A 27,637-nucleotide genomic window follows, 5' to 3' on the forward strand; every position below is an offset into this window, starting at 1 on the left:
TTTATGAGGAGTCAGCTATATGACAACAACCTGTATATGATCAAGTTGCCGATGTGGATGATAGCAAGAGGTACACCAGGCCATGCATGTTCACTACCATATCCTCATCTGGTTCTCGGGGCGGTGGGGTAGCCTAGTGGTTAAAATCGTTGGTTCGTCACGCCGAAGACCCGGGTTCGAATCCCCACATGGGTACAATGTGTGAATCCCATTTCTGGTGTCCCCCGCCGTGATGTTGCTGGAATATTGCTAAAAGCGGCTTAAAACGAAACTCAGTCAGTCAGTCAGTCTTTGCTTTTCAGTGATAGAATTGATTAAAGTCCAACACGATCCAGGTTACAACTACAGGCTGCTTCTCAGACTGGAAACACACCCATGTCTGTCCATACTTGGTATTCATTTTTGTCATCCTATCAGACTGTTTAAAAAAAGGGGCCTATTTTGTTGGTGATTTCTCACCAGAGTGAATATGTTTTTTCACCGCTTTTAGCAATATTCTGGCAACATCATTGTGGGGGATACCAGAAATGGGATTTCCACCAGATACTCAGGTCTGGCTCAATGCTGAGTCTCGTTTCAACTGCTCATCACTCGCTTGTTGTCACTGGTTGGGGTTTACATGATTCATCCATACCCGTGAAGACCCAGGTAACAATTGGTCTTCAGCAGCCCACATCTGTCATAATAGGTGACTAACGGGATCGGGTGGTCAGGCTCACTGACTTGGTTGACACATGTCATTGTATCCCAATTGCATAGATCGATGCTCATGCTGTTGATCACTGGATTGTCTGGTCCAACCTTGATTATTTTCAGACTGCTGCCATATGGCTGAGTGCAGCGTTCAGCAACAAACATAATGCATCCAGTACACACTAATGTGTAGAATGGATGCATACAAAAAGTATATATTATTGCATCCCTCAGGGTGTGCAATAACATTCATTGCACCCAATTCTTAACAAGAAATATATACCAGGGTAGGTCCAGTAATTAAGATGATTAACTAACCTGACAGTACAGTACACAACACTGTTTCATTTCTTAACTGAACCCTTAGAGTTCCTGTAAGGCACCTTGAAATTCATTGTTTGCTGTTCCCTGGGCTCCTAGTTGTGAAGGGCAAGGTAAGCCTACTGTGACATCACATGGAGTGTTTTTAGTGACGCCTGCAGTGGATTTACATGACTGCAGACAAGACACACGTCCATCTTTCTCAGATCCCCTGACCAACAAACAACAAACCCAGTCATTACAAAATGAACAATTTATTTGCATAAGTTCTTGTGAGCCATTTAGCAGTCGGAGTTCTAAGGAAGGAGAATATACATTTTCTTGTGGTGTGTTGTGAAACCAATAGCCATGTCAGCCCATATCGTATAGTTACCAGGTAATACTCAGTTCTAATACAGTAAGTGAGTTGGGTTTTACACCGCTTTTAGCAATATTACAGCAATATCACAGCAGTGGACACCAGAAATGGGCTTCACACATTGTACCCATCACCCCACTACATGATGTCCACATACATGATGACCACATACATGATGACCACATACATGTCCACATACATGATGACCACATACATGATGACCACATACATGATGACCACATACATGATGACCACATACATGATGTCCACATACATGATGACCACATACATGATGTCCACAAAACAAAGAGAAGACTTCAGCTGAAGACTCTGTTCTTAATACAAGTGTCTGTACATCACATAAATAAGTCTTGCTGCCTCTGTTATATGATTGATTCATACCAATGTGACTGACAAACATGAAATTAAGAGCTGGGGACAGTTAGCCCTGTAGACAAGGTGTTAGCTGCCACAATGAAAAGTAGGATTAATCCAGGCACAGGGACAGTACAAACACATCCATGCGGTTCATTGTGAGTCGTACCTCTATGGAGCAGCAAAACTGATAACGAATGAAATCAAATATTCAAAATCATTTTCACACATCAGTTTCAATAAAAAAAAGTGAGCCATGATTATAAATTTTAATATTCTTTCAAAATGAAATAAATGGAAAAAAAGGAAATAAAATATCACCTAACTTTGAAACATTCCTGTTAAGCATAAACAGATCAGCAACTTTGGATCCTGGTAGAATTTTTACCAGCAGTACTGAAGTATTTCCAGAGTTACATGATTTATACCCCGTTTAAGTGAATCTGTTGTGTATGCACAGTTGTTTAGGCACTGACGAGGTTGAGGTCCCGCTGTCTGAGAGCTGACACGGCTACAAACGCTCCCCCTTGTCCACTTCCATCCTTGGCCAGGATAAGTTTGACCTGAAAACAAGTCATACAGTAATGACGTACAGCAGCAACAGCAGCGAAAACAGGATGGGAGCAAAAAACAATATGTCACATCACTCAAATTAACAAACTAAATAATATATTAATTGGCACATTTTTATCAAAATCTTTAAAAACTGGTGGTGTGGCTGATATTCATATTTTCATTTTAATTGTTTTTTACTTGATATATACCACAAAACATTATGTAACTTGTATTGTGTATTTCCCTTCACTAATTTTAAAAGAAGCTCAAAATGCTCCAGTGCCATGAGATAGATACTACTTAGATGACAAAACCTCCAAGCAGCCTCACACACAGGTCCCACAATCAGAATATCCCTTTCTAAAGTTGAGCAGTATACCATGTGTACATCAACACTGATGGTTGCTGTCAGTACAGGTAATACTACTATATACCCAGACACTTCTGAGAATAGTGAGTATACCGAGTGAGTATACAGAGTATACCGAGTGAGTATACCGAGTAAGTATGCCGAGTGAGTATGCAGAGTGAGGAGTGAGTATACCGAGTGAGTATACCGAGTGAGTATGCCGATTGAGTACACCGAGTGAGTATACCGAGTAAGTATGCCGAGTGAGTATACCGAGTGAGGAGTGAGTATACCGAAAGTGAGTATACCGAGTGAGTATACCGAAAGTATGTACCGAGTGATACCGACCGGTGAGTATACCGAGTGAGTGTACCGAAATGAGTGAGTATACCGAAAGAGTGAGTATACCGAAAGTGAGTATGCCGATTGAGTACACCGAAAGTGAGTATACCGGTAAGTATGCCGAAAGTGAGTATACCGAGTGAGGAGTGAGTATACCGAGTGAGTATACCGAGTGAGTATACCGAGCTAGTGTACCGAGTGAGTATACCGAGTGAGTATACCGAGTGAGTGTACCGAGTGAGTGAGTATACCGAGTGAGTGAGTATACCGAGTGAGTATATGGAGTGAGTACACGGAGTATACCGAATGAGTATACCGAGTAAGTATGCCGACTGAGTATGCAGAGTGAGGAGTGAGTATACCGAGTGAGTATACCGAGTGAGTATGCCGAGTGAGTATACCGAGTGAGTATACCGAGTAAGTATGCCGAGTGAGTATACCGAGTGAGTATACCGAGTGAGGAGTGAGTATACCGAAAGTGAGTATAATGGAGTGAGTCTACAGAGTTAGTGTACCCGAGTGAGTATACCGAGTGGAGCATACCGAAAGTGAGTATACCAGTGAGCAACCGAGTGAGTATATACCAGTGAGGAGTGAGTATACAGAAAAGTATACAGTGAGTATACCGATTGAGTGTACCGAGTGATTGAGTATACCGTGAGTGAGTATACCGAGTGAGTATATGGAGTGAGTATACGGAGTATACCGAGTGAGTATGCCGACTGAGTATGCAGAGTGAGTATGCAGAGTGAGTATGCAGAGTGAGTATACAGAGTGAGTATACAGAGTGAGTATCTTGAGTAGAGTGAGTATGCTGAGTGAGTATATTGAGTGAGTATACAGAGTGAGTATATTGAGTGAGTATACAGTGAGTATACCGAGTGAGTATACAGAGTGAGTATGCCGAGTGAGTATGCCGAGTGAGTATACAGAGTGAGTATACGGAGTGAGTACTGTAATACTACTATATACCCAGACACTTCTGAGAATAGTGAGTATACCGAGTGAGTATGCCGAGTGAGGAGTGAGTATACAGAGTGAGTATACGGAGTGAGTATACCGAGTGAGTATACTGAGTGAGTGTACCGAGTGAGTGAGTATACAGAGTGAGTGAGTATACAGAGTGAGTATACAGAGTGAGTATACAGAGTGAGCATACGGAGTATACCGAGTGAGTATACCGAGTGAGTATGCAGAGTGAGTATACAGAGTGAGTATACTGAGTGAGTATGACGAGTGAGTATACCGAGTGAGTATATGGAGTGAGTACTGTAATACTACTATATACCCAGTGAGTATACAGAGTGAGTATGCCGGTGAGAGTGAGTATACCAGTGAGTATACTGAGTGAGTATACCGAGTGAGTATACGGAGGAGTATACGGAGTGAGTACTGTAATACTACTATATACCCAGACACTTCTGAGAATAGTGAGTATACCGAGTGAGGAGTGAGTATACGGAGTGAGTGTACCGAGTGAGTATACAGAGTGAGTATACGGAGTGAGTATACGGAGTGAGTGTACCGGAGAGTGAGTATACTGAGTGAGTATACCCAGTGAGTGTATGAGTGAGTATACCGAGTGAGTATGTGAGTAAGAGAGTGATCGAGTGAGTACAAGTGGAGTGCAGTAGTATACCCAGTGAGTATACAGAGGAGTGAGTGAGTATACTGAGAGTGAGTGTACCGAGTGAGTGTACCAAGTGAGTATACAGAGTGAGTAATGATGAGTATGGAGTGAGTATATGGAGTGAGTATACCAGAGTGAGTGAGTATACTGAGTGAGTATACCGAGTGAGTATACGGAGTGAGTATACGTAGTATACAGAGTGAGTATACCGAGTGAGTATGCCGAGTGAGTATGCCGAGTGAGTATGCAGAGTGAGTATACAGAGTGAGTATCTTGAGTAGAGTGAGTATGCTGAGTGAGTATATTGAGTGAGTATACAGGTGAGAGTACAGAGTGAGTATGCCAGAGTGAGTATGCCCAGAGTGAGTATGCCAGAGTGAGTATGCGAGTGAGTATGAGTATGCCAGTGAGTAGTATGCCGAAAGTGAGTATGCAGAGTGAGTATACAGTGAGTATGAGTATGCCGAAAGTGAGTATGCAGAGTGAGTATGCCGAGTGTGCCAGTGAGAGTACAGAGTGAGTATGAGTGAGTGAGTATGCAGAGTGAGTATACCCAGTGAGTATCTTGGAGTATACCAGTGAGTATGTAGTATACAGTGAGTATGCAGAGTGAGTATAGTGAGTATGCCGAAAGTGAGTAGAGTGAGTATGCCGAGTGAGTATGCAGTGAGTATACAGAGTGAGTTTATGCAGTGAGTATACCCAGTGAGTATCAGAAGTGAGTATACTGAGTGAGTATACAGTGAGTGAGTATACAGTGAGTATATTGTGAGTATACAGTGAGTATACAGTGAGTATGCAGAGTGAGTATACAGAGTGAGTATGCAGTGAGTATGCCGAGTGAGTATGAGTGAGTACAAGAGTGAGTGAGTGGTATGAGTATACAGTGAGTATGAGTAGTATGCCGAGTGAGTATGAGTGAGTATACAGTAGTGAAGAGTAGTGCCGAGTGGTATGCCGAGAGTGAGTATGCCAGAGTGAGTATACAGAGTGAGTATACCGAGTGAGTATACCGAGTGAGTATACCGAGTGAGTATACAGAGTGAGTATACAGAGTGAGTATACCGAGTGAGTATACCGAGTGAGTATACAGAGTGAGTATACAGAGTGAGTATACAGAGTGAGTATACAGAGTGAGTAGGCTAACCTGCCACCCCCTGAGTATACTGAAAAGTATCCAAAGAGTTTCCAAACTACCCCTGTGCTGATTCTAACAGATTTCCACACAAATGGTGCCAGGCCATTGGTGATCTGCAAGGGTATCTACCTACCTTGCTCTGCGGGGCCAGTTTTGCCAGCAGATCTGTCATGTCAGGGTGGAATGTCGGGTGATGTTCATATACGGACCCGTCGATGGCAACCGTCACCTCTGGGAGATTCACGTGACGGACACATACGGCTAGAGCTGCAGACAGAACATCATATGGTATTGTTTAGGTGAGTGAGTGAGTGAGTGAGATTGGGCGGGTGGAAGGGTGGGTGAGTGAGTGGGTGGGTGAGTGAGTTATATTTCAGTTATATCATGCACAGGCAAACTGTAGCGCAAATAGGGTTGCGCAACAGAGTGAAAATTAATTTCTGTTTATTTGTGTTCCTTCACTCTGTTGAACCGGAAGCTGGCAGGGGTAATGGAGGTGAAGAACGATTTGATATGCCACTAGTGGCGCTTAAAATATTCAATGAAATATATATATTTTATGTGAGTAATTATTAAATATGAGTTTGGAAATCTGAGAGCACAACCCTGTGAGGAAATGGGTGTCTACCTTTGATGGTGGCGATATTTTATTTTGATATTAAAAATATTCTTCGAAACAAAGCGAGGGAAGTACATTGCCAACCTTTGGTGGGTAAACCTAAAGTAGTGTAGGTGTATAAGACATGATTCACTTTGGTGAGTCACACAAGGGTATTGTTTAGAGACAACATAATCCAAAAGCATAACCAGAAGTGTGATTCAATTGATAGATTGTATCTCCAAGTATCTCCTATCATTAACTTTGCCTCCTAGAAACTATAAGATATTCTTATCGGGGAAAGTAAGAACATCACTATGAACAACTCCTGGGTACAAAAAGACAACTTCATTAGTGGTGTGACGACTATTATTGTTGTCGTAAACTGAAAGCTGGCCTCACAATACGTCAGAGAAGACTCTAACCAAAGTCTGACCTGAAAGCTGGCCTCACAATACGTCAGAGAAGACTTTAACCAAAGTCTGACCTGAAAGCTGGCCTCAAAATACGTCAGAGAAGACTTTAACCAAAGTCTGACCTGAAAGCTGGCCTCACAATACGTCAGAGAAGACTCTAACCAAAGTCTGACCTGAAAGTTGGCCTCACAATACGTCAGAGAAGACTTTAACCAAAGTCTGACCTGAAAGCTGGCCTCACAATACGTCAGAGGAGACTCTAACCAAAGTCTGACCTGAAAGCTGGCCTCACAATACATCAGAGAAGACTCTAACCAAAGTCTGACCTGAAAGCTGGCCTCACAATACGTCAGAGAAGACTCTAACCAAAGTCTGACCTGAAAGCTGGCCTCACAATACGTCAGAGAAGACTCTAACCAAAGTCTGACCTGAAAGCTGGCCTCACAATACGTCAGAGAAGACTTTAACCAAAGTCTGACCTGAAAGCTGGCCTCACAATACGTCAGAGAAGACTCTACCCAAAGTCTGACCTGAAAGCTGGCTTCACAATACGTCAGAGAAGACTCTAACCAAAGTCTGACCTGAAAGCTGGCCTCACAATACGTCAGAGAAGACTCTACCCTAAGTCTGACCTGAAAGCTGGCTTCACAATACGTCAGAGAAGACTCTACCCTAAGTCTGACCTGAAAGCTGGCCTCACAATACGTCAGAGAAGACTCTACCCTAAGTCTGACCTGAAAGCTGGCCTCACAATACGTCAGAGAAGACTTTAACCAAAGTCTGACCTGAAAGCTGGCCTCACAATACGTCAGAGAAGACTCTACCCAAAGTCTAACCTGAAAGCTGGCCTCACAATACGTCAGAGAAGACTCTACCCAAAGTCTGACCTGAAAGCTGGCTTCACAATACGTCAGAGAAGACTCTACCCAAAGTCTGACCTGAAAGCTGGCTTCACAATACGTCAGAGAAGACTCTAACCAAAGTCTGACCTGAAAGCTGGCCTCACAATACGTCAGAGAAGACTCTACCCAAAGTCTGACCTGAAAGTTGGCCTCACAATACGTCAGAGAAGACTTTAACCAAAGTCTGACCTGAAAGCTGGCCTCACAATACATCAGAAAAGACTCTAACCAAAGTCTGACCTGAAAGCTGGCCTCACAATACGTCAGAGGAGACTCTAACCAAAGTCTGACCTGAAAGCTGGCCTCACAATACGTCAGAGAAGACTCTAACCAAAGTCTGACCTGAAAGCTGGCCTCACAATACGTCAGAGAAGACTCTAACCAAAGTCTGACCTGAAAGCTGGCTTCACAATACGTCAGAGAAGACTCTAACCAAAGTCTGACCTGAAAGCTGGCTTCACAATACATCAGAGAAGACTCTACCCAAAGTCTGACCTGAAAGCTGGCCTCAAACTAAGTAAGACTAGACTCCTACCTGATGCCACGATGTGCGCCCCTCTCTTGGACATGAAGAGCGCCACCTGTCGTATAACTTCCACATCCTCATCCGTGGCCTTGTCATTCAGACCCATCCTGCTCAGAAAATCTCTGGTGTTCTTCCAGTCACCTTCCGTATCACTGAAATCAAAGTTACCATGGAAACATAATTTCTGGAACAAGAGATTTTCATGGCGAAATAAATACAAAGTTATATATCTGTAAACAAGAAAATTTTGTCACATCTCATCTGTAAATCAGAGATTTCAAAATGTTTAACTTTCAAATGATTGGAACAATTTTCTCAATCTTAAACAACAACAATTTTCCTCAATGATTCACCATGTGTGGGATGAATAAAGGGGCATTTATCTCTAAAAATTCAAAGGTCATGCTGTTGCCATTGTTGTTGTTTTTTCTTGTGGGTTTCTGGATGATAAGGGTCCTGCACACTCACAAGCACTTTAGTCGCATTTATCATTACATGGATAAACAAAAATGAATTATTTCTTTTAATTCTAAAGGAATCAATGTAGGCATCGTATATTGTTGCATTTCTAATGATGTTGATTTTTTTATAACACACCTCACTTTCTGGCTTGGTAGTCTGACTAGTAACATAAAAGTTCCACCTGAGCATTGCTTATCATACTGTGTGTACATGTTATAGCCAATGTGTAAAGTGACTGAAATACGGAATTTATAAAACGCTGAAAATCTGATCATTCATTTTGATGCAAGTCATATCTTTATTTTCAGAAAATTATAAGGACACATGAATGGCATGTGTTACAGCATATGAAAAGGGTGAGTTATTTTAAACACTGTTTATGTTCAGTGTTGTTTTGTGTTTTGAGTGAGTTGTTTTATGTGGGAGGAGAGCCTGGAGTGAGGCTGCCATGGTATTGTCAGATCAAGGCTCCTCATCAGGTGGAATCTAGAACTCAAGCCAATGACTAAGGCTGCGCAATATAACCGGTTTATCGGTATTTACCGGTTCAGACATGAAAACGATACGCATTGCAATACGCTGATCGAAAACCGGTATTTTGACATGCATTCGAAAAGTTCGTAACGCTGGGAAATCTTCGGATATTTCCGTTTTTTTAATTGTTCTTTTCCCTGTTTCATTAGTGCCAAATGTTACTTAAATTTTTATTTTGTCATGATTAAAAGTTTTTATAAAAGGTTAATCAATCATAGTGATTTTGTTGTGTTTTTGCTTTATAATCAAGCATTAACTCGATTATAAGTAGTTTTTGTTAAAAAAATAATCCTTGCAATATATTGCAATACATATCGCAATATATGCTTCCGCATCGCAATATATCGCAATATGAAAATTCTCTGCAATACCCACCCCTACCAATGACAGGGACAAAGTCTGCATAGGGGCCATTTAAGGAAGAGAATTTTATGGATGTCAAACGCTCTTCCTTATGCGCGTATCCCTTCTAAATGCCATTCAAAGAAGTGACCATTACACTGGCCATGTCCACTTAATAATAAAACAATTTACACCTCTTGATGCTTCAGATGTATGCCCTGAGCAGAACAAATCAGCAGTTGTGTGCAATTTGAATAATGAACTTACATAAATGTATGAAGATGATTTGTCAGATGCAGTTTGGATGAGACAATGTTTGCTCTGGTATGACCAAGGTTGAACTCACCAAACAATCTTCGTAACATCTGTAGTTGTAAACTCCCATCGCTCCAAGATCTGTGGTGAAGTAGCACCCCCTAACAACAACTTCCGATCAATCAGCTTGACAAGGACCAGCCTCACAAGCTCCCCGAGATAGTGGCCTGAGAACGACTTCTCAAACCTGAAACCAAGGGAGATAACTCTCATCCTGTGTAAAATATGTACACACATCATCAAAACTATTCATGCAGATCACAACAAACCAATAGTGGACATATTCAGTTGTTGCAGTCCCCTGTTAGAGTGTCATACAGACCCTGACTCAGATATACCCAATGCAGCCAATGCAGCCAATGAAAGTCTAGAACTTTGGACTACCTATGAAGTAAAATGAAGAAAGTCTCTGGACCCCTTTTATTATATTTCATGAATACAAGTTAGAAACTGGTTTTTTTCTGTAAAATATGTTCATTTCAGAGACTAGAGGTAAGTCAAGTTCCTACTTAAAATGTGGCATTTTCTAACCATTACAATGGAGACTGTCTTGTTTGGAATTAGTATGGCTATTTGTAATAAAGAGTGTACGTAGTTGGGTTGCTCTTGTCCAGTCAGGGGTCTACAAGAGAAAGAGTGTGTGTGTGTGTGTGTGTGCGTGCGTGCATGCGTGCGTGCGTGTTTAGATCTTCATGCAAAAACATGTCAGATCAGAGAAGATCTGACTTATGTTACAGCATAGCATATGTTACATTTGACTACTGTTTTAAAAGAAATTCAAAACAGACCTGATGCTAATTAAATTGATCATAAACAAACTTACGTAAACGAGTGGGGATGATTTGAGTGCTTGTCCACTTCCTTTTCAAACTCACTCCGGTAGAAGTCCAAAGAGCCTCCATCCCCCAGTGAGCCGTTTTCTATATTCACTAGGACCTATAACAAGTAACAACAGACCCGTGAAGATCCGGGTTAGAATTGGTCTACAGAAACCCATGTTGTATGAGGTGACTAACAGAATCGGGTGGTCAGGCTCGCTGACGTGGTTGACACATTTCATCGTATCCCAACTGGGTAGATTGATGCTCATATTGATGATCACTGGATTGTCTGGTCCAGACTCGATTATTTTCAGGCCGCCATCATACAACTGGAATATTGCTGAGTGTGGCATTAAACAACAAGCAAACCAAACAAACTTACAGGGCAAAAAAGCAAGCTAATTTAATTCCCCATTTTCAATATCAGTAGTATCAATTAGGATGTGCAGAAAATGATTTAAAATCATGATATTAAAATGATTAAAAATGACTAGTTGGCTTGATGACTCCTTGCTGATCCATGAGGCTCATACTTACATGTTTTGGCTCCTTGTCGTCTCCAGTCCACTTCTCTATGTTCTTCACATGCTCAACAAACGCTATATTAAAACCAGTACCTGTAACACAAGGACAGATACTGGTAACAAACGCTATATTAAAACCAGTACCTGTAACACAAGGACAGATGATCTGGTAACAAACGCTATATTAAAACCAGTACCTGTAACACAAGGACAGATGATCTGGTAACAGACATGTGATGGGTTCTAGTCAGATGCCTGACAGAGTCCCGGTCAAAAACATCTAACAGAAGCTCCAGTCACAGACAGACACCTGTCAAAACCTCCACCCAAACACCTGACAGGATATCTAGTCACAGATACCTAACAGCCAACTCTCGAGTTAAAGCTTAGATGCAACCAACAAAATAAACATAATTAAAACACAATTATGATTTATTTGTGACATATAATATACATTGTTGATTATGAAAATACAAATAAACAAAATCATAAGCATACAATCGCAAATCAAAAGTGCAATACATTGTATTTTGTACTTGGGTTTACTACCCTCGAAACGAAGCACCTGGCATACCGAACCCAGTCAGAGTGGGTGGGCGTGCACTTAAGTGTAACGAAGACTTTCATTAGCTGGTTCATTTGCCGATACGCTAAGTTCTCTTTGTGTGTGTATAGGCATTCTGGCTCAAGCCGCGCGAACCTATTCCCTGCGCATGCGTTATGTACGCAGCGCAGCACAGCTGTTGAAACCTCTTTTCATCCCAGTTGGGGTCTTTTTAGTGAATCGTTTGAACTCTGATTTCAACGGATTTTTTTCATTGCGTTATTTTTCAACTTTACAAGTTGAATTTGCATTTTTTATCATTTGTTACTGTAAGTCCATACCGAAAGGTATCAGAATCTGCAAAGTTGTGTTTTGCATTGCATGTAAGCTTTAAGATATGCCTTTCATTTTCTAAATCTGTAGATAATTATCACCTCTACTCACCCAGTATAAGGCCTATACGACACTTCTTATCAAGGTAGTTTCCTGCCATTAGTGTACTGGTGGTGTCACTCATCACTGCCACAACATCCACAGGCAGATCCTGCAACACAGAACTGTGGTGTCACTCGTGAATCTAACACAGAACTGTGGTGTCACTCATGACTCTAACACAGAACCGTGGTGTCACTCATGACTCTAACACAGAACCGTGGTGTCACTCATGACTCTAACACAGAACCATGGTGTCACTCATGACTCTAACACAGAACCATGGTGTCACTCATGACTCTAACACAGAACCGTGGTGTCACTCATGACTCTAACACAGAGCCATGGTGTCACTCATGACTCTAACACAGAGCCATGGTGTCACTTGTGACTCTAACACAGAACCATGGTGTCATTATGACTCTAACAGTTAGTTGTCAATTTCTTCCTAAACTGATTCAACAACCCCAGCAGGCACATCAACGTTGTTTCAACGTTGAGAATAGGTTGATCCTCAACATTGAAAATAGATTGAAAATAGGTTGTATATGAAAGTTTTTTTGACGTAGATATCCGACGTGGAATCAACGTTGAAGTTTGACCGATTATCAACGTTGAAAAAAGGTTGATCCTCAACGTTGAAAATAGATTGAAAATAGGTTGTATATGAAAGTTTTTTTTACGTAGATATCCGACGTGGAATCAATGTTGAAGTCTGACATATTATTAACGTTGAAAATAGGTTGTTCCGTGGTTGTGTCTGGGAGGTATTACGCTTTCCTGTATATAGACTCGCATTTCATCTTTAAACTACAATAAAGTAGCACCAAACTCCTGCATCCAGCTAAAATACCCAAAAAGCTACCTGCAATAAACAGTGTTCAAACAGAAAATTGCAGTAAAAATATTTACCTGATAAAATACTAGGTTAAAATTCAACATTCAATATAATGTTCATTTAAGTTTTATGTCAGTTGGACGAATAATTCCAGTAAGAAGAAAAGAGTATTCCAATTTAAGAAAAACTATTTACTGTTGTATTGTTACCTTGAAAAGGTGAAAATTGTCTCAAAGACATTTTGTCTGAATTTCAGCTCTTAGACAGACCCCTGAATAAACACAATGCAATTACTTTCACCATGAAAGGGATCCAAGATGACCAGGAACTATACCTGAAGACAGCACATAAAACAAGTCACTTTTCATGAAATCTTTATGAACACACACGCACACAGAAAACGTGGTTTAATGCATAATGTAAAACATCACACATGACATAGTCTGCAGGTGATCTCTGTTGTGCTAACAACACAATATCATCTGCATATAGCATCAAAGTGACATTTACGCCACCAATTTCAATACCACAGTTCAGATTTTTCAACACAATTACAACTCCAAAAACACAATTATCAGCTCCTCTTCTTTCTGCCACTCCCTAACTCTTTCTTGAAATTTGCTTCGGATGCATTCCCATCTCATTCCCTTGAGATAGGACACATTCTGAAATTTTATATTTAAATACATGAATAAGTTACATGGAAGATATATTGTCTTAAATGATTCAAGTATTTAATCAATCACTTGAAAGGTTCATTTCACTGCTGTAACTTGGCATGTGAACATATGAACAGCATCAATACAAAATATGACGAAAAGTGTAAACAATTTATATTTTCAACCTAAGGAATGGAAGTTTTCTTAAACATTTTCAAAGAAAATCCTCAATTGCAAGTTGATTATTTAATTAGACTATGAATTACCGGTAGGATGAATTAGACGATGCTTTACTGTCATATATTATTTGATATGGTCATGATAAAAATGCTGCACTTGGTAATTAACTTACCAGAGATGATTGAATACAACCTTGTATTCTTAAAAGAAAACTTGCCATTTTGCCCATCAACATTCATTCTTGACATCAAATTGTTTGACATTGTCCTGCAAAACAATGGAAGATTGTTGTTATTCTGTCAGATTTAGTTTTCTTTAGAGATTCTCGGAAATGATTATTTCAAATTAATAGGAGTTGAACTGATGTAGCAATTTGCTACCAGGAGTCATAAATTGTAACAAAAGCCATTTTACATTAAATGATAAGAAAACAAAATGGGGGTGGTTCACAGGTCAAAGAACAAGTCTATTGTGGGAGGTCTCCCAACACCATTTGTTCCAAAACACAAGGAAGTATGGATCATGGAGTTCTGAAAACAATAATGAGCTCTCATTAGTATACAATATATTCTCTATTATCTTCTCTCTCTCTCTTTGTCATTTGTACACTCATAAAAATCAGATAAATAACTTTTTTATAATTCATAAATGTTTACACTTAATCTCTTATAGGAATGCTTAGAAAATCTCTCATATAATGAATTATGTGTGCGTATTATCTGCGACGTCATAACTGCTTCTCTGAATCATGAACAATAAAATAATGAGATTAAACTCTACATTGCCAGAAATAATCTATCATACCATGAATAATAAGACATTGAATAACATCTCTTACAACTCCAATCTACACTCAAAAGACTTAAATGTACTAAGTAAACAAACATCGCTGGCTAACGCAAATTCTTGGAAACAGTGCATCGCTGACTCTCAATTCCAAGAAATGGAAGTCCTACTCCATTTGACCAAAGGGGTGACAGGTGGCCAAAACATATTGAAATGTAGGTCATACACTGAAAATAACTCTGATTTAAAACACTACAAATATACACCTTCTCTCTAATATACTCGATAGATGATCTTAACAAGGGAACATGTACATAAAATGCTGATATCTAACAACACCTGTACTTTAAATAATGGACTCTTCCAAATCTCAGTATGTTTCACTGCACACATATTAGATTGCAAATACTGAAAAACCTACCCTTTGACAATAATAAAAAACATCACATTCAAATTCTACAGCTGACCAAATACCTGAAGAGTGTGTTTCCCAGCAATAAACATCTCTATATATCTATAAATGTATGACTTCTGTCCTCTCAGTGCTATCTTGCATCCAGCTGTTTACGGCGAAAAACAATATGGCCAAGCAAGGAGTGCTCATTAAACTAAACATCTAGGAGAAATCATTGTCAATTTTTCTCTTAAATGATCAACCTTAATATATAAATGAAAATAGAGACCAACCATTATCACCAAAAAGACCAAACATTATCACAAATATTCAAAACAGGTGGTAATGAAAGAGCATTATCATCTTTCTCTTAAACTTTGTGGTGGATATACTGGAAACAAGTGAAATGTTAAAAAGCGTGTTACCTTAGCCTTGCTCCTTTTATGTGATCCACAAAATTGCTGCCACCCAGTCTTGAAGATGAGATTTCTGCAAATTCCATTAAAATAATCTTATTTCATAATTAAATGTTCCTTACATTAAAATCACTTCTTTTGTATGTAAGATTTTAACCTTTAAGAGACATGAATTATCATATCCCTTCCAAACAAGTGTAAGAATGAAAGTCTGTGGGTGCAGTTTTGTTAATTGTCCCATCAAAGAATCATTAGTGAAGTTACACTTTTTGTAAATGAATAAAAGTTCAAATAAATTATATACAATTTCATCCTTAACAAAGACTTTCACAAGACATTTTAAAGTGAAAATTTTCGTTGCAATTCCTTACGCCATCCTCCACCACCCCCTTCCCCAAATAATATACATATGTTGACAGGGTTCAGGGCGTGCTCAATGCATCATTTACTTATAGATCTATTCAAACGAACAAATGTTCATAATAATGGGATGCAATATAAAATGTTGATTAATCCTATCCGATATTGTATAGCTGCCCTTAGGGACCGTTCATAATGTATGGCTTTGGGGTGGTGTTGATTTTTATGTACGATGTGAATTACCCCCCCTAAAGTGTATGAGTATGTACAGAATAAGAGACGGCCCACCCTGCATGTCATGTACATTATCTATGACGCCCTCTCCCCTTCCCATAATTTCTAAACATAGTGCGTGTGTACAAAAATGCTGACCCCCTTAGCTCCCCTGAACAAAATGGGTGACACCCCACCCCACCCTCCAACCCTTACAATCAACACCCCCACCTGCAGCCATATATTTAATTATGAACGGTTCCTTATATTGATGTACTTCATTGATTATTTGAAAATGTATGTTTGCAAAATTCAAATCAGGTGATGGAGTGCGAAAGGAAATCTTATTCGATTATATAATAAAATGCCAAATATATGCATGCAAATATATTGAAAAATAACAAAACAAGTTCATGGAAAACACGGGCTTCCACTAAATTTTGAGAAACATGTACTGTGACATACGGTAACCTTGTGAGATAAAACATGAGCCCTAATTCGAGGAGTTTCTTGCTACTGCTAGATTTAAACGGCATTCCTCGTGTTCATTATACATGAAGGACATACTTACCAAATAAACACCAGCATGCCGTGAAGATGGTGAAAATAGAATGATATTGCGTTGAAACCGCCAAAGTGAACTGACAACGATCCATCAGCTGCCTTTGCACGCTGGCGATAATTGTGCGCATGTCCGGATATGGCCAAACAAGGCGTCGAAAGGTCAACATCTGGCTTGTGTTTGAAAGCAAATTGTCGGAATTATACATTTTTCAGTTTTGTGGGAAAATATCAAATGTAATGCAATTTGGATAACTGATGACTTTATACCTAAAACTGCGATTTCACGTAATATTTCGATCCGTTGATCGATGCACAATCAAATAATATATAAGATTATATCTGTCACTAGCTCGATCTTGATCTTTTATGAAAATAATGTTCCGAAATGATAGTTGCTAAGTTGGATACCTATTACCAATATGAATTATGTATCAAATTTGCCAAGGAAACAATTAGTTGACATTTTGTTGGTTCCTTACGTTGAAACAACGTTGACAACTAAACGAATCTCGACTAACTTTCTTTGGTCGCATGATAAACGTTGAATCAACGTTTATGAAAGGTTGATCAACCAAACAACCAAAATTCAACGTTGATTCAACGTTGTGTGCCCGCTGGGACCTCTCTAAGATTTCCAAGCAAACAGCCACAGTTTCTTGTCAGCAATGTGATCAATGCCTATGGACATGCTGCTAACGGAGATCCCCGTGTAAACTCTCTGGAAGGTAAACCCAGCTCACCGGCGTCTCCTTCTGTATGGCCTGCTCCAACATCTGCACTGGGTCCCGACCAGGACCGTCCGGGTTCTTGAAGGTCTTTGTCCAGGTCAGCAGTTTGCTCCTGTTCAGGGCATATTGTTCCGTTGGGAAGGAGAAGGTGAACCCTGGGGACAGAGTCAGACAAAGTGAGACACAGTCACACACACAAACACATTCTCAAGGTGAAGGGATAACATACACACCATAAATGAATTTTGTGTGTATAATACGCAAATACAAGAAATAGACCATTCTCTTCCCACAGAGGTTACTCCTGTCATATCTTCCTACGTAACCTCAGTTCTAATATTGCCCTTTCATGGTGTGAGCATTCAAGACTCGTGATTGGAGGCAATCAGATTTAGTTGTGCAATCAGCGACGTTGTTTTAAAAGTGATCATTCGCAAGGCCTCAGTAATTTCCGTATGCTTCGAGAAAACTAAACTTCTTCCCCTGTGCCATGCGCAAACGTTTCTTCTAGACAGAACTCAGTCATGTAGTGGCGGATCAGTGGCGTCTCCATCGCCCTCGTTGGCAACGGACAAGCTAGCCATTAAACGTCTTGTGTGTAACATCAACACAAGTCCCCGGCAGATGGGGGAATATTTGTGGCCCCACATTTGCTTGTGTTAGTCAAGTTGAATCTAAGTCGATGTAACACGTGTTCTGATTGGATAGAAAGAAGGGAGATAATTCGTGTTGCGATCTTTTGCCGCTAGGGGATTTTATGAGAACTGGGAAATATGGCCGTATTAAAACAGAGGTTCGTAGGAAGATATGACAAGTAACCTCTGTGGGAAGAGAATGGAAATAGACTGGAATGAACAGAATGATTAGATATGCTTGTCATTATTACCTAGAAGGATTTTGTTTGCTGAAGATGCCAAACCTTCCTTCTCCAGGAAATCTTTTATACTAATGGCGATAAATTCAAATATCTGCAACAGAAAAATCAACATGATGGGGTATACATGTGACAAGATAGTAACTAGTGGCATTAAGTCTATAAAGAACCTCTACATTATTAACAGCCAGTGCTTTTTGTGAGACAACTAAACGGATCAGACACTCTGACTTAGTGAGTGAGTTTAGTTTTATGCCGCACCCAGCAATATATACCAGCTATATGGCGGCAGTCTGTAAATTGTCTGGACCAGACTATCCAGTGGTCAACAGTATAAGCATCGATCTACACAATGGGGATACGATGACATGTGTCAACCAAGTCAGCGAGCATGACCACCCGATCCCGTTAGTTGCCTCTTACGACAAGCATGGGTTACTGAAGATCAATTCTAACTCGGATCTTCACGGGTACTCTGATTTAGTGGATGCATTGTATTGTAATGGTGTACACTGATTGATGCTCATGATGTCAATCACTAGATTGTCTGGGCTGGATTATTTACAGACTTCCATCAATAGCAGGACTATTGCTTGATTGTGGCCCTAAACAACAGAGAAACAAGCAATAAGGCCACACCTCTAGAGTGTACAGTTCTCAGCTTGGGTAGGTAAAAGAAACAGCAAATCTATATGAACTCACAAATGACATTCAGAAAGTGGTCAACATGTGTTACATGGGTTGAGTCCGATCCTGGATTCAAATTCACATTCTCGGAGTCAACCATCAATTTTCTTTATAGCATATGGGCCTGGCATCTTTAGTCTCTTCCAAAACTGAACAGATATGTAAGAGGACATAACTCATATTTCTGCACTGAATCTAGTTGATGCAAATCGATTTGTGAATATAACCTTGTTGCCGTCATATAAACTATTGCCTTACTCTATCACAAGGTCCACTCCGGACTTCATCGGTCAAAGTGTAGTAGTTGGTCGTGGTTGTTGCTTCACCGTTTGTGAATATAACTTTCACCACGCGGAAGTTTGACCCACCGAGATCTAGGCCTAAGTAAGTACCATTTTCTGAAATGAAAATGTTTTAATTAAGATATAGTTTCATATAATTATAGGATACTGAATAAGCTTCTTATTTCATATTATGTGTATGTTCCGTGCTGAATATTTTTTTCCTGTGCGAAGCATATATTCTATTGCGACAACATTGGCTGTGATCTCCTTGGCATGACACAGCGATTGAGCGAGTGAGAGATTGAGCAATTGAGCGAGGTGAGGGAGTGAGTGAGTGAGAGTGCTTTTAGCAATATCCCAGCAATGTCACAGTTGGGACACCAGAAATGGGCTTCACACATTGTACCCATGTGGGGAATCGAACCCGGATCTTTGGTGTGACAAGCGAACGTTTTAACCAATGGGCTACCCCACCGCCAAATATGACACTGTGAGGAGCTAATGAAATGGTGTGTGAACTTTAAACGACCATCTTAACAAATGACACATGATTGCGTGGCTGAGGTTTGATGTGTATGTTGAAGCCAAAATAGATATTTAGTCTACATGAAGTGTGTCGTTATCCTGCAGGTACACAGGCACGCATACACACACACACACATCACACATACCACACACACACACACACACATCACACATACCACACACACACACATACCACACACACACACATCACACATACCTCTCACACACACCACACACACACATCACACATACCTCTCACACACACATCACACATACCTCACACACACACACACCTCACACACACACCACACACACACATCACACATACCTCTCACACACACACACACACACACCACACACCACACACACACACACATCACACACACACATCACACATACCTCACACAAGTGCAATAACCATTAAACCATGTGTTAAACCACATATCATCTCACCTCAGTGAGAAGTCATGATAAGACGTACCCTTCCCATCCAGCAAGCACCGAACATGCGTGTTGGCCATGAGGACGTCCGACTTGTCACGCACACTGCGGTCAGGGCTGTTGGCCAGTTTGATGTGGTCTTCCATGCCGGCCATAATTCTCTCGATCACCTCCTGCGTCAGCACCAGGGGCTGCAGGAACTCCCCCAGCTGACCACAACAAGACAACAGTCATATGAGGTACGATGTTCTTATCAAACAATTATCATTCTTTAATTTAAGAAGCACAAATGATTTATTATTACAAACAGCATTAGGGTATGCTTGTTATCATGTCTGTAAGAGTGAGTGAGTATCATTTTATGCCACTTTTAGCCAAAATGGGCTTCACAAATTGTCTCTCTTCTGTCATAATATTTTAGCTCAAAACCGGGTTTTCAGTATGACAAGCACATGCTTTAACCATTAGGCTGTAAGAGTGTGTGTGTGTGCTTGTCTGTCTGTCTGTCTGTGTCTTTTACTGTTTGTTTGGTATGATACAGCCATGGATTAAAACTATCAGTTTTTCAGATCTCCAGGCACACACCTTATTCAGTATCAGCCTTAAGAAGAATATTTTACAAGCAGACATTTTGCAAGTTTATATTCTATTGCTGAATTAGTGTAAGGAATAATGATGGAAGTAAAACAATGCCATTTCTCACCTGCTTCTTCCTCTCATCACCGAGAACGGAGTTGCCTTTCAGTTGGTCAGCAATTGGCTCCATTTCTGTGAATATGACAAAAACATTTGGAGGTTCTGTTACAATCATTGTAATTTGTGCATAACTGAATACATATCAGTAAGAAGAATACATGCTCAGAAATCACCAGGACACCATGGAGGGGAGTTGTCAGGTAAGCTATATCACATTATCAGGTGTGTGTAATAGAGTGCGTTTATTTTACGCCGCTTTTAGCAATATTCCAGCAATATCACGGTGGAGGACACCAGAAATTGTACCCATGTGGGGAATAGAACCCGGGTCTTCAGCGTGATAAGCAAACGCTTTAACCACTAGGCTACCCCACCTCCCCCTTAATGAGGTGAACAGAGTTAAACTCAGCTCAATCCTACCCTTGGTCATCTACATACCATCACTTACAAAATGACAAACACACTAATGGGATAGACCCGGGAAGGTCCGGGTTAGAACTGACCTTCAGTAACCCATGCTTGTCGCAAGAGGCGACTAACGGGATCGGGTGGTCAGGCTCGCTGACTTGGTTGACACATGTCATTGGTTCCCAATTGCACAGATCGATGCTCATGCTGTTGACTACTGGATTGTCTGGTCCAGACTTGATTATTTACAGACTGCCACCATATAGCTGGAATATTGCTGAGTGCGGCCTTAAACTTAGCTCACTCACTCACTCCACATACCATCACTTACAATATGACTAACAGACTAATGGGATAAGTCTCAACACATACATAGATATGGATTAGGAAGAGACAATGATGTTGCCATGAACATGGGACTTTTGGGTGTGGTTTGGGCACACTCTAGCGATCGTAGCGCTAGAGCGCTACGACTGTCGTAAGTCTATGTTAAAGTATGGGACTTACGATCATCTTAGCACTACGATCGCTTTGAAGAACGGGGCCCTGGGGATAATCAGTGGAGCATATATTTTCATTACATATTGTAAATATAACAACAATTATGAGAAGTGACGTAGAAGTGACAGTCTGGCTGACATTAAATATACAAAACAACTATGATGAAATGAATAAAGAGGAATGAATGTCATAAACATATTTAAGTGAAGGAAACACATACGTGACATGGCTACATAGCTATCTGAATGAGTTGGCATGGTTTTATGCTGCATTTAACAATTTGGAGATAAACATCACGTGTTGTCCAATTTCTGGGGGTGTTATTGAGTATTTGAAGCACCGGAATTCATTTGGAACCGACGGCGTTAATAACACCTGGAAATTGGCCAACACATGATTTTTATCGACATTGAAAACACAAAAGTAAACCAAAAGGTCCAGATGTGGTTTTGTGTCTGCACTCATTGTCACAGAGTACGGTACAGCAGTAAACTGTCATCAGCCGGCCGTTATGGCGGTCTCCATGGTAACATCTGGAACTGCTCATTTGTTACATCATTCCGACTTTACGTCACAATATGATTTGAATGACGTCACCACTGCTGACGACGCAACAATACAATCGTGTGTACGATGTTTATATGTATTAACATGCAGCGAATAGTCTTGCAATTTCCGGGAATCGATTAGGAAATAACGTTCGCTCTACCCCAATGTGTTTTGTAATAAAGTATAGTTTTGCCGTGAACTATTATAATGAAAGCATGAGGACGGTAGTCCGAGCGCATTGACGTTATAATAGTTCAGGGCAAAACTATACTTTATTACAAAACACATTGGGGTAGAGCGAACTTTACATCTTTTCTAAGATGCTAAATTTAATACTTTCTAAGGATAATTATGATTAATTTACGGCAGAAAGCAAACGACGGTGTCGTTGACCTAAATTAAGAATCCTAGAGCAGGGCTAACTGGCGTGCTGTTCTATTGATGTGTCTGCCCCCTACGTTAAGATGAACGTTACCAGAAAAAAAGAAATGATAACAGTTTGATGACGGTTTACGTTCGGAAAAAAATATCTTCTCTGAATTATTATAATTACATCTGTCATTAACATAAACCATATGGGGCAATATGAACGTCGCATTTCTACTACCAACGTAAGTTTACATCAGTACATCCAGATGAAGCTGAGTAGTCAAGCGACATTCCACGATTGCATTGTGGGAATGTAAACATTGCGAACATTACCCTGTCGCTGAAAACTTGTGAGTCGAATTGACACATTTTAACCGTCGTAAAACATAAACGTAATGTTTCCACCAGTGATGTTAGCTGCGTGAAGCAACTGCAAACCAAGAAACGGGATGCAACTGAGTAGTTTACTGTAGGAGGCCGTACGAGGCAATGACAACTGACATGCATCGAGACATCACTTACATTGTGACGTAATGTAAAATAATTCGATTACGAGGGGGCACACTAGAATGGCGCAGTGACGGGATAACGTCTTTCAATTGTTACGACATCAAAAAACTATACCTTTATTGTCTGATAATGCTAGACATCTTAGAAATACCATTAGATCACGTTTTCCAATCAATCAGAATATAGAACACTGTTACCTTCGGTTTACAGTATTCTAGTACTGTCCTATTACAGTAATATTATACGTATCATTTGTCATACAATGGCTGATTCTTTCATAATATCATAGTTCATTGTTTATACTAAGGCTGATTCTTTCATGATATATATTTCATCTGTCACACTAGAGCTGATTCTTTCATATCATAGTTCATTGTTTATGGTCGGCTGATTCTTTCATAATATTACAGTTCATCTGTCATACTTGGGCTGATTCTCTTAGAATATTATAGTTCATCTGTCACAAGGAAGGTTTCTTCCATAATATTATAGTTCATCTGTCATGCAAAGGCTGATTTTTTATAATATTATAGCTCATTTGCTACACTAGGGCTGATTCTTCCATAATATTATAGTTCATCTGTCATGCTATGGCTGATTTTTTATAATATTATAGTTGATCCGTCATGCTAGTTGGCTAGTAAATCATGAAAAAAAGAACATGTTAGCACATCTGCACGTTTATCGTCATGGTTTGATTAGCTGCAACCACTGACGACCAGGTGCACTGACTATCTACACAAATAAGCTGACTCAGCAATTCCCTGTAGGTCAGAACTCTGAAGTGTCCTTGCACTGGATTTATCAAGCATATATGTACATAAGAACACAGACGATATGCCGCTGTTAGTGCCAAATAACATTTACTCTAAGCTGTGGAAGACAGTATTTGTTTGCCAAGTGAGAAAGGAAGAATGCAAGAGGAACAGTAGCTTATATCTTGTTGATAATAATCAACCTGATAGCTCAAATAGACATCTTTAAAACATTTCTTAATGTATAATGATATGTGCTTGATGTTAACAAATTTATTTTCATGCCACAATCTTGTCCCTTGTTCCTGGACATGACACACAGAAATTTGACGAGCAGTAAACTGGGACATCCGTGACAGGTTATATCTGAGATGTTGAAGCCATGCATTACTCACTGAAATATAAGTAGGTCACCACGAATATTGATAACGTGACATTGTTGCCTCCTCTTATACATAAATATTTGATACGGTAAGACTGATTATGTAACATTGTCATCACTTCTTGCATTTAAATATTCCAAAAATACACCAGTAATAATATCCTGAAGCGTTTGAAATATTTTAGAATATTAGGTTGTCAAAAGACATATGAAATGGAACATGTTTCTTTGTCAGCTGCACATGTATGATATAGTGTTCCTTTATGCGGATAGTGAGGGAAACTTTCCGGGAACAAGCTGACCCTGAAGGGGTCGTTGTCGGCACGGGTACTACAGATATGTACCCCAGGTACGTTTCTGCATACAGATATGTACCCTGGCCAAAATGAGAACACAGAAACGTACCCTAGGACGATTCCATTCCCATTGTGTCGTATTCTTGATCGGAACTGTCATGCTGTTGTATTAGATACATTTGATTGCGTTATGTAAGTAATGAGAATACATAGTAACGGATATTTTGCGATGCACATGAATACCACTAGGAATCAGTTGAACGGGAACAACTACATGCGTTTTCGGTTTTGGATTGCGGAATATGGACTCGTCCGCCTTTTAGGGTACCGGGTACGTTTCTGTATTTTGACTTTGTTTAGGGTACATATCTGTATACAGAACATACCTGGGGTACGTATCTGTAGTACCTGTGCCGACAACGACCCCTTCAGCGTAACTGACTAGCTGACGTTATTGATGGAACTTTTGCGAGTCGTAATTTATGCATGGTATTTGCATTTTATTTTTATTCATTTGTTGTAGCATTGAACACAATCATGTACCACTTTATTTAGGTTAGTGTTGGGAACTTCTGGGCACCAGACCACACTAAGTTGTTGTTTTCACAGGTTTTTTCTTAGGAGGCTTATGTGTGTCAAATATGATTCACTTTGACAATTTATAACATGACTGGATGTCATTTTACGAAGTTTCTTTAAGAAACCAAATCGACTCTTGCAATATCGAAAAGCAGAAACAGTTTTACAGTTAAATCTTGATGAGAGCATATCGCAAAGTCTGAACAAAAAACATCACTGGTCACTTGCTGTTCACAAAGACATGTTGATACTGCGTGAACCTTTGACCTTTCAAAATGGCCGCCTGATGAAGGTACAGAGCCTCATATTGTTTTGCGTGAACAATTAATCTGAAAATAGTAACCTACATAAAAACAACTGTTCCAGTAACACAGAATCGTCAACGGTATTGTGTGTAATGTCATATAATCGTATTTTTCAAATATTTGACCCCGATGTCCAGTCTCAGATTTGGACATGCATACTCAAGTTTTTATAAAACAGCGCCACGTGGGTCAACTTTCGTTCCCCAATCTTCCCGGCGTGTAACAGTAAACACGTGTACAATACATCGGACGCGTGCACCGTCGTGATTGTGTATCAATGATACCTTGCGATTTAATATCATTTGGATATTTTCTAAAAGGACGCACAGAAACAAGACGCTGGTACTATTTTCAATCGGGTACATTCATAAGTTTATTTACACCTGACCTGTAAACGATCGAAGTCACTAACTAAAGTGAAGCCAAGAGAATTGCGTTTTGTTTTAGGCGGCACACACAAACTCGTTACTGAATTTGAATACAACCAACTGATTATTGTCGCAGCAAGGATAGGTTAATTTCTAAAATACTTGCATCAAGCTTAGATTAACGCTCGCCCGAGTGTTGCAACTCGCAGCTGAAGAAGAAGTTCTGCAGCAATGGCGGTTTTAAGAATCCTAGTGTGGTAACAACAGGTTGTGTTGGTGGATGATAATATTGACGTACCAATACGGGATGCTGCTCCGTATTCTGATAATCAAACAGGGTCCAGCTGCGATGTTTTGAGAAGCGCAAACGTGACAATATCTTGCGTCCGTTTCTTGTTCTGGAGGGTATGTTGTGGTCGCGAGGGTCTACATGAGAGGTTGCGACGTGCGCACAGCTGTGTCAAGTTTAGCACAGCTGCGTCAAGTTTAGCACAGCTGCGTCAAGTTTAGCACAGCTGCAGTCGAGTCGATCAGAACAAGTTGCAGACACAAGCGTCGGACAGCGTGTCGGCTACCGCCTTCATAACACAGCAAAACATTGCATCTCAGATATGGCCTTTGTGCGGGCACATGGGAATTCCTCTGAATTCACTTAGGGGTCGAACTAATAATTTATGGCTAGGGGTGGTGTTGATGATGATTTTTGGGATGGGGTGGTGGTGGTTGTCACCCATCACCATCATCATAATCACCATCATCATCATCACGCACGCATGCACACACGCACACAGCCATAAATTATTAGTTCGACCCCTAAGTGAATTCGGAGGAATTCCCTTGTTAAAGTTAGTAAATAAGGTTTAAATACGCCTCCAATAGCAATATTCCAGCAGTATCACAGCCGGGGACACCAGAAATCATGAGAAATGGACTTCACACAAATTACATATGTGAGGAATCGAAACCGGGTCCCCGGCGTGGCGAAGGAAAGGTTTAACCATTTGGTTACCTGACAGCAGCAAGGATTCTTGAAAAAGCCTATTTAATACTTTTGTTTGTTGTTTACCGCCGCACTCTGTAGTTTTCCATCTCTATGACGACGGTCTGTAAGTTATCAAGTCTGGACTAGAGAATTATAGGGATTGACATCATGAGCATCGATCTACGCAGTTGGGATACGTCAACCAAGTCAGCGAGGTTGACCACCGGATCCCGACAAGCATGGGTTGCTGAAGACCAATTATAACCCGGATTTTCACGGATTATACACAAGACGCAGGATCCCTCTTGCACAAGGTCTTCACTAGTCTGTCTCAGTCCCTGAACCACATTATTTCCCCAACTGCCAAGCCCTATCTGCAGTGCTAAAGCCCTAAATAAAGCAAGTCTAGCTCCCTGGGGCTCCTTTTCGATTTAAATGGGCTTATTAGTTACTATCAAAATTACATATATACAGAGACTAAGCGTTAGTCTAGGTCTTCACATACTATACCGCTTACTGTTTTGACAACGACAACCTCTGGATTAGTCTCTCGTACAGACCCTGAAGCAAATATATCCAAGAAAGCCCACACAAGTCTAGAAAATGGGGCAAGTCTAGATTTCCTCAGCTTCTGAAAATGAAGAAAGTCTCAGGGCTCCTTTTCATTATATAGATCTATATAATTTTTTTTTTACTATGAATTTGTTTCAGTAAAATATGTTCATTTCAGAGACTAGTTGTTAGTCTACCTCTGGATCGGCACCATAGTGAATGGATCGAGTTGCAGCTGTCGACCTAGTCTCTCGTACAG

General features: G+C 40.2%; 1 protein-coding gene across 2 annotated transcripts; it reads right to left on the reverse strand.

Moving 5' to 3' along the window:
• Positions 1-1,252: 1,252 nt before the first annotated feature.
• On the reverse strand, positions 1,253-26,304 carry LOC124282796 (hexokinase type 2-like). 2 transcript variants are annotated; one of them, XM_046718830.1, is made up of 13 exons: positions 26,143-26,304; positions 20,830-20,894; positions 20,167-20,335; positions 19,135-19,274; positions 18,202-18,283; positions 17,328-17,470; positions 12,190-12,289; positions 11,215-11,294; positions 10,680-10,792; positions 9,888-10,043; positions 8,213-8,355; positions 5,895-6,028; positions 1,253-2,310 (listed from the first exon to the last, which is right to left on the reverse strand). In XM_046718830.1, the coding sequence occupies exons 2-13, from the start codon at positions 20,890-20,892 to the stop codon at positions 2,212-2,214; spliced, it is 1,422 nt and encodes a 473-aa protein (XP_046574786.1). In that variant the 5' UTR covers positions 20,893-20,894; positions 26,143-26,304; the 3' UTR covers positions 1,253-2,211. The 2 variants fall into 2 exon arrangements, with proteins under 2 accessions (XP_046574786.1, XP_046574787.1); XM_046718831.1 differs by lacking the exon at positions 26,143-26,304 and adding an exon at positions 25,339-25,357.
• Between the last annotated feature and the right edge of the window lie 1,333 nt (positions 26,305-27,637).

Source organism: Haliotis rubra, unplaced genomic scaffold, assembly GCF_003918875.1.
Source record: "Haliotis rubra isolate DU_JTF1 unplaced genomic scaffold, ASM391887v1 Scf303, whole genome shotgun sequence".
Lineage (NCBI taxonomy): Eukaryota > Metazoa > Mollusca > Gastropoda > Lepetellida > Haliotidae > Haliotis > Haliotis rubra.

What these genes read in the sequence shown, in the direction of transcription:
- LOC124282796 (XM_046718830.1), bottom strand. Translation starts at nt 20,892, where the DNA reads ATGGAGCCAATTGCTGACCAACTGAAAGGCAACTCCGTTCTCGGTGAT. An exon ending in GGAGTGGACCTTGTGATAGA is followed by an intron (nt 18,284 to 19,134) that starts GTAAGGCAATAG and finishes TTTCTGTTGCAG; the next exon opens with ATATTTGAATTTATCGCCAT. An exon ending in AGCAAACAAAATCCTTCTAG is followed by an intron (nt 17,471 to 18,201) that starts GTAATAATGACA and finishes CTCTGTCCCCAG; the next exon opens with GGTTCACCTTCTCCTTCCCA.